General features: G+C 36.8%; 2 protein-coding genes across 4 annotated transcripts; both read right to left on the reverse strand.

The window, feature by feature from the left end:
* Positions 1-1490: 1490 nt before the first annotated feature.
* LOC116112859 (pentatricopeptide repeat-containing protein At5g39980, chloroplastic) lies at positions 1491-3868 on the reverse strand. Of its 2 annotated transcripts, none has more exons than XR_004125316.1 (2): positions 1723-3868; positions 1491-1621 (listed from the first exon to the last, which is right to left on the reverse strand). XR_004125316.1 is itself a non-coding variant. In XM_031398987.1 (2 exons), the coding sequence occupies exon 1, from the start codon at positions 3816-3818 to the stop codon at positions 1773-1775; it is 2046 nt and encodes a 681-aa protein (XP_031254847.1). In that variant the 5' UTR covers positions 3819-3868; the 3' UTR covers positions 1491-1621; positions 1749-1772. The 2 variants fall into 2 exon arrangements, 1 of the variants encoding a protein (XP_031254847.1); XM_031398987.1 differs by having other exon boundaries at positions 1749-3868.
* Positions 3869-4256: 388 nt separating this feature from the next.
* On the reverse strand, positions 4257-7399 carry LOC116112869 (HIPL1 protein-like). 2 transcript variants are annotated; one of them, XM_031398997.1, is made up of 7 exons: positions 7216-7399; positions 6967-7124; positions 6046-6834; positions 5738-5954; positions 5454-5632; positions 5092-5333; positions 4257-4917 (listed from the first exon to the last, which is right to left on the reverse strand). In XM_031398997.1, the coding sequence occupies exons 1-7, from the start codon at positions 7388-7390 to the stop codon at positions 4497-4499; spliced, it is 2181 nt and encodes a 726-aa protein (XP_031254857.1). In that variant the 5' UTR covers positions 7391-7399; the 3' UTR covers positions 4257-4496. The 2 variants fall into 2 exon arrangements, with proteins under 2 accessions (XP_031254857.1, XP_031254856.1); XM_031398996.1 differs by lacking the exon at positions 7216-7399 and having other exon boundaries at positions 6046-6802; positions 6967-7098.
* Between the last annotated feature and the right edge of the window lie 415 nt (positions 7400-7814).

Here is a 7814-nt window from a genome sequence, read left to right on the forward strand (position 1 = left end):
AGTAGTGACGGATCCAGAAATTCTTGTTAGGGTGGGCCAAAATAAAAAATAATAGCATATAATATTCATATTCTATGTTTTTAGATGAAATTGTCACAAAAAAAAAAAAAAAAAAAAAATTACGTATAATTTTTTTTTTTTAAAATTCATGGCCCACCCTCAACATACTCTAGATCCGCCCCTACGAATATTTACCCATATAAGAAAAACCATCACGAAGTAAGTTTGTGAGACTATTCTATATAAATGTTTATTGTATGTAGTAATTTGGTGACATTTCCCTTTGTGGCCGGATGACAAGCCCTTTAATAATTGAGATTAATTATACTCAAGGGTCTTGTTTTCAAGTTTGAGAAAAGATATCTGTCGTATTTGTTTAATTATTTTGATTAATTAGATTTATAGAATGTTTCATAGTCCTGAAGATTAGGCGAACTCGGCCAGCAATTCTATCTAGATACCTCAGTTATTAATATATATATATAAATAAAAAATAAATAAAAAATCTGGTGGCCTAACAGAGTTTAGAACTAGTGAAATTTATATGCAAATACCAATTTTATATGTAAATACCAACTAGGCCTAATTAGCCAACTGCTACTAGTATTATTATGTGGTATACCTATTTTTATGTGTTAAATGTAATTGGACCGCATTTCAAAAAGCAGAAAAAAAAATTTGATCAAACTGGTGGTTATAGCAGTGGCAGCTACCACAGAGACCAACCCTATTTTATATATAACCCATATTTTATAATGTCAGCGAATGAATTTGGAATTTGAAACTCAAACACAAATCCGTATAGATTGGGGAATGAAACGGATAATATCGCCATATTTTGCGTGACATCCAGGCAGACGCATTCTGGTAATGGGTTATATTATGAAGCCTGAATTTGGTGATGTTAGGACATGAATATTGGAAAACCAAATCTAAAAGTAAGGTATCATGCATAAAAGCTGTATGCAGATAAAGGAAAATTCATGACTTTACACTCCATACTCAAATGGTTCCAATGACTTGGCTTTTACAAAAGCAAATAGACTTAAATCAATCTCCATAAATGTGGGTTTAATTACCTTCTTTTATCTGCAAATGGTTGCATATTTCAAGCTTCAACCAACAGGTTAAATGACCAACTTTTTAAGAGAAAGTTGATACCTTACTAGTGTTCTTTCTTGTTATGCTTAGCAAATAATCACAAATGATATCAGTAAATAACAAAAGAAGGAATGTGATTTATACAAATGAGATTACCGTTTAGAGAAAAATTTCTACTTGTGCAAAAACAAGTTAACGTTCTTAATGTTAAGACCATTGAAAGATTAAGATTAGATCTGAAAGACGACGTTTCTCATAGTCGATGAATCTTCAATATGATAACAACTCATTTGGGGAGCCATTTTAATTTCTAGGATAAGAGAAAGATAATTGTGGGAAGCACAGAAGAAATATGGTCCACATACAGACTCAAGAACCTCTTACCTGTAATTTCATTCACTACTCCATAGTTTTGCTTGAGAAAATGAATTGCCTTCCTGCAATTGTATCAGGAAGCAACACTGAAAGTCTTGTGCCATTGCTTTTTCCTTAATTGCATGATAATATATCTTGATTCAGTCTGCAAGACAGATGAATTACACAAGTGATTGTATTAAGAGAATTGAAATGAAAAAATGTACATATTAGTTAGCAAAAGCTGCACCACAAAACGAAATTTACAGATGTGGGGAAAAATTATAGGATACAGGAGGATTAGATTTTCTTGAAGGTCATGACTTTGAAGTTCCTCTTTCTTTCATCCTATTCATAATTTGTGATGCCTCGTCTAGTCTATTTGCTCGTTCGTATATGGCAGCAACGACAAGATGCAACTCCTTTTTGTTGATGTTGGAATCAGAGTCCAGCTTCTCAAAGAGTGACTCCATCATGTTAAAGTCCTTTCTTGCACCATACAGACCGAGCATCTGGAAATGAACTTCATCAGAAAAAACACAACCTTCTTCTTGCATCTCTTGATACAGAGCATCCGCCATCTCAAATTCCCGGAGTTTTCCATAAGCATTCAGCACAAGAGCAATCACATTAGAATTGGGGAAATATCCTGCACTTCTCATCTTTTGAAACACTTCAATGACATTTGCATGTTTCTTGTTCCTTGAGAAAAGCTCAATCATGGACCCATATACTGATATATCCTTTACTTCCCCAGCCTCAAAAGCCTGTCTAAAAATCCATGTAGCCTCCTCAATCCGACCAGCCTTAGCAAGAATTGATATTGCAGTCTCCCTAGGGATGTTATCTGGTTGCTTGAGCTCATGAAGCAAACGCTTTGCATGAGCAACCAAACCTACCCTTTCATAAGCAACAATCATTGTTTGATAAAGCACTTGATCAATCTCAATCCCAGAGCTCCTCAACTTCTGAAACAAGATTGCTGCCCTATCTAATTTCCCTGCCTTACCCCATATAGATATTATTGTTGAGTAAGTGATGGCATTCGGTTCAATCCCACTATTCTGCATCTCTTTCAAAAGATTAGTAGCCTTTTCATGCTCAAGAGACTTCCCATAAATCTTCATCATTGTGTTATATGTGACAACATTCTGCTCAATTTCCTTCCTTTGCATCAACCTAAACAAATGAATAGCCTCACCAAAAAGCTCAGCCTCACCATAAACCCTCAAAAGGGTATTGTAACTAACAACATTAGGTTCAATCCCCATCTTCCTCATGCTCCAAAACAACCTGTCCGCTTCCTTAGCCATATCCAACTGCCCATAAACATCAATCATAATATTACAACTCGTAAGATCAAGCGGGCAATCCACTTCCTTCATCTCAGCAAACAATGAAAGTGCCTCAACAAATTTCTCATTCTCAACATAAACATTCAAAAGTGTCGAATAACTAACAGTATCCGGCACAACTCCCACTTCCCTCATCTCCTTAATCACCAACCTCGCCTCTCTAAACAACTTCGCCTTCCCAAACACATTGATCATCGTATTATACGCAACAAGATCAGGCACAATCCCTGCATTCTTCAACCTCGAAAACATCGAAATCGCCTTCGAATAATCACACAACTTCCTTGCAAGCTCAATCAAGTTACTATACAAAACAAGATCACCTGAAACCCGGTCTTGTTCCATCAATTGCAACCAAGAAATCGCTGAATCAAACATACCCTCTTTCCCAAAACACGTTATTAGTGTCGAATACGTGTACCTATCAGGCGACACACCTCTGTCACGCATTTCGTCGAACAGGCCATGTGCAAGCTCCCATTTTTTAGCCCTCAAGACATTTCTCAAAACGACATTGTAAGCAAACACGGACGGAGAATAACGAGCCACGTCATTGATCCAATCAAGGATGGCGACTGATCTCTGGTAGTCTTGTTCGCGAGATAACAACGAGACCATGAAACGAATTGAGAGTTGTCTGTCTTTATACGGGGATAATAAAGCGAATAGTTCTTGTTCGTTCTGGGTTTGGCTTATTGATTGTACGAGTTCGTCCATGTCCAAGCTGTGGTCTAAGAAGAGTGGGTTTTGCTTCTTGGGGTGTTTGTGAAACTGCGTCGATTTGAGGGGAGTTTTTCTCCATACATCTTTGGTTTTTGGAGCTGAAGAAGGAGAAGAAGCTGACGATGTAACCAAGAGTGAGAAATGGGTTCTGGGTTTTGTGGTGGCAGTGTGAAAATGGGGTTTGGTGAGGGATAATAATGGCAGAGAAAATAGAGAAGATGAAGAAGAAGATGGGAGTGAGTCTAGTACGTGCATGGAAGTAGCAGACAAAGAGACCGTACACATATTTTCTATAGTTCTTACAAACGAGTCTCTTGAGTAAGGTCTTACATAGTGTCATGTCCTGGAGGGAAAATACTAGCGAGATTTTTCCTGCAAACGTTTGCATTTTTATTATGTTAGATGGTATTGATAAACATTAAATTCAATTAATTTGGATTCAATAATTTTTTGTTGACCAAAGCATCCGAGTTAATTTATTTGCATATCGTTGTCACGGCTTTTCTCTTTAATTCACGGATATGCTTATATGAGAAATTAGATGTGAGACCGTACGTTTATTTATACTATCTCTAATTTGCTTTAGCCATCTGAACTATCACAAACTATGGAAAATAAACTTTTTAACTTATTATTATCCAACTTTAAAATCCTAATAGGCCTTATCCTCCACACCAATCACAGAATCAGTGTAGAGTAGATGTATACGTATTAGTATGACTAGAGCAATAATTTACAAGAAACTTGTTTTAAGTATACAAATAAGGTAACATGAACTTCGCATCTAAGTCTTTTCTTTTTTGGGTTGAAGGCCTACAGTCGAATTTTGTTTTGCTTAATTCAATACTTATTCAATCAAATAAAGGAAGATTAATTTTTTTATGCACTAGATTAATCAACACTTTAATTGATAGAGCTTTAGCGAACAAATTAAATCCGATTATTGTACATTTCAAGAAAAACTTATAAGAAAACCAACAATGAAGAGGAGAGAAACAATATCAGAAGCAGCTCCATTAGTGTTGTGGTCAGCCATATTCTTGCAGCAGCTGAATGAGAAGGAGAATTAGGAGAAGGAGCAGATCCTGGAGGAGTGAAAGCTGCGGTCACATTCTCCTTAGAGCAAGTGTAGTTGCAGCGGCTTGGCCGAACAACTCGAAAAACACCATTACTGCCTAAAAGAAAGATATCCCTTCTGTTATCTTGCCCAAAAGAGGTTATATAACCCAGTGAAGGGAAAGAGCTTCCAGCTTCAGAATTGCATTGCAATGGAGAATCAACAGCACAACTTACAGGAATCTTATCACTAGTGAAGTTTCCACTGTTTTCAGGTTTTTCTATGCCTGCCCATATGGCACTAGCATACAAATCTGTGTAAAGATACCTGAGACCAAAATTTTCCAGGTCCAGATTTAAAGTCCGAATCTATAATACAGACTGTACTAAAACAGAGAGGTGTGCATTATCTAATGATGTGAGTGTTCGTATCAGAGAAAGAGTATATAAACGTTAATAAATTCATGGTTGATTGAAATGGATAGGATGAAGTTGAACTCACCTTCCATACAAGCAAGGATCGGTCGTGGAGCGATAGAAATAGCCGCCAGTGATGGATGCAGAGCCTACTGAGTTGTTTACTTGAGAGTGGTTGTATCCCATTACTGGAAAGATGGGGTTTATGGAGCTGGCTGATGTATTGCCTCCTGGAGATCTTGGGGGATTGTACAAAAAGAGTCCTTCATAAACTCTCCATCCATAGTTTCCACCCTTTGTCACTATATCCACTTCTTCATATTCATCCTATCATAATTTGATGCTGATACCATGTTAAGGTACGGTTTGATTGTCTCAAAAAATTTAGAATATCAAACACATTCAGTAATGTTTCAAAGGGAAAGAAAGCTTAGGACACATGCTTACCTGACCAACATCTGCACAAAGAAAGTAGGAAGGCCTTTTAGCATCAAAACTACATCTCCAAGGATTTCTGAATCCTAATGCCCAAATTTCAGGCTGCAATTCTTTATCTTCAGCAAATGGATTATCTACAGGGACAGAGTAATTTCCCCATAGACCAAGGTCACTAACCTGTTTTGCACCTACAAAGATCCAAAATTGAGAAAAATTGCTCAACTCAATTTCATTACTAATTGAAAAACTGACACATTATAGGATCAAAATACATGACATTCCAGTATCAGTACTTGGTATGTTATCAACGTCTAGTCTCATTATCTTTCCAAGCAATGACTTCTTGTTTTGTGAAAAATTGTACGGATCACCTATTCCTCCCCCATCTCCCATCATGAAGTATAAATACCCATCTTCAGGACCAAAGAGAATTTGACCACCATGATGAGATGTAAAGGGCAGGCCCATTGTGAAGATTCTTCTGACTTCCTGTGGCTTCACACTTGTAACCTGATGAAATTCGTGTCAAAATAGACTTGATTAGCATTGCTGTACAATTAAAATGGCAAGTAATTGTTGCAAACTATATAGTGTTTTTTACCGTCGAAGGTTCTGATGTGGTACCATTAGCTGTGAACTCTGCTATGACACTGTGATATTGGCATGGCAATGCTCCATTATCAGGTTCTAGTTTTGAAGGATCACACCCCACATCAGTGTTACATGAACATCTTCCAGAACATTCAGGCCATTTAACTTTATCACAGTTAAAAGAGGCGAAGAAGCGCCCGTTGCTCTGGAATTTAGGATGGAAGGCTATTCCCATCATGCCAAGCTCAATATCAGAATGCACTTCATCAGTAAAATCTAGAAATGGATTTGATTCATCAAGTATCAGTGTTTTTCCTGAGTCCTGCTCTGGAACATTTGCCAGCCATATTTTACCTTCCTGGCTTGAAAAAATAACTCGGTTTGAACCATCAGGATGAGCCACCATATTAATGTATGCACCAGAACCAATTTTCTCCAGGCAAACTCCATTAGGGGGACTCAAAGTTCCAGAGTTGTTTAGTGAAACCGGTCCACCATTAAAACATACAAGTTCATCTTCAGAGGCTCCACCAAATTCATTGCAGAAATCACTTTTCGACTGCCATAAATCAGTAAGCTTGGAAGTAGAATTAGCTAGTGTTCCACCTCTGCCTTGTGGAGCAAAAGGAGAACCTGATATAGACGCATTTTGGCATTCATCCCAAACCTTTGAACAAAAATCATTTGCAGCATTTTGGGACTGGGTTGAGTTCGGCGAAATAGTTGAATTGCAAAGAATTGGGACAGCCCTTGGTGCTGATTCAACTCTATAAAGCTCTGAGGAAAACTGATCACATCTCTGCCAAGAACATTAATTCTGAAAGTATGTAACATAGTTCAAAACTGTCATTAAATTCAACAGATTTTCTTAGATGGGAACCTAAAATCCGGACTCGAAACACATATATTAACTAACAGAAGAAAAGCTTACTGCGCAAAGTATTGATTTGATAAGAGAAGCACAACCAAGCTCAGAGACATTCATAGCTTTGAAACTGTTTTTCAATTGTTGATCTTCTGTAGAGTTGCAACAAGCACTTCCATTGTATTGACAGAAAGTAAGAGGGGTCTTTGGCGAAAAAGGAGCTCCTAAACAAGCACAAAATCAAACTGTTTGATTGCCAGAAAATGAAGAAAAACCAGAAGCAACAATCAAACCTTGGAAATTAAAAATACTTACTTGAATTAGTACACAAAGGATATGAAGAAGAATGATCAACAAGCAACAGGAAGTAAAAAAAGATGAATATGATAGTAAGAACAAAATCCATCTCTTTGAAATGGACAGAGCAATGGAAGATACACTGCCTTTTGAGCTCATCCAATGGAGAGTTTGAATAAAAAAACTCCTCCATTTTAGTTGTTTTCCAATACAACCCAGTTGACAAATAACAAATCAAAACAGAATAAAACAATAGTTATTCATATCAGAATCCTGTACTGGCCACCCCAAGTGCTGCTTCAACTCTTTTGTTCCTTGTATTTAATTCAAACAATTATTATTAACAGTGATTGAAACTATTTTAAACAAGTCCATGGATACAAGAGATTTTCCAAATAAAAAAAATCAAATATTATATTTGAGTTGATGCAGGATGGTCAAGTTTGACTTTACTACTTGAAGAATGAAACTCATCTAAGTTAATGAGATTACAAAAGAGATGGAAGAGAGTTCCAACATTAATTAAAGGGTTCTCTTCTTTTTCCTTAGGATCCTTTAGAGATTGAAATTTCTTGGATTTTGAGAATTTGTACATTACCAATTTCCCAGAGAGAGAG

Source organism: Pistacia vera, unplaced genomic scaffold (assembly GCF_008641045.1).
Source record: "Pistacia vera cultivar Batoury unplaced genomic scaffold, PisVer_v2 Contig67, whole genome shotgun sequence".
In the NCBI taxonomy this organism is placed as follows: domain Eukaryota; kingdom Viridiplantae; phylum Streptophyta; class Magnoliopsida; order Sapindales; family Anacardiaceae; genus Pistacia; species Pistacia vera.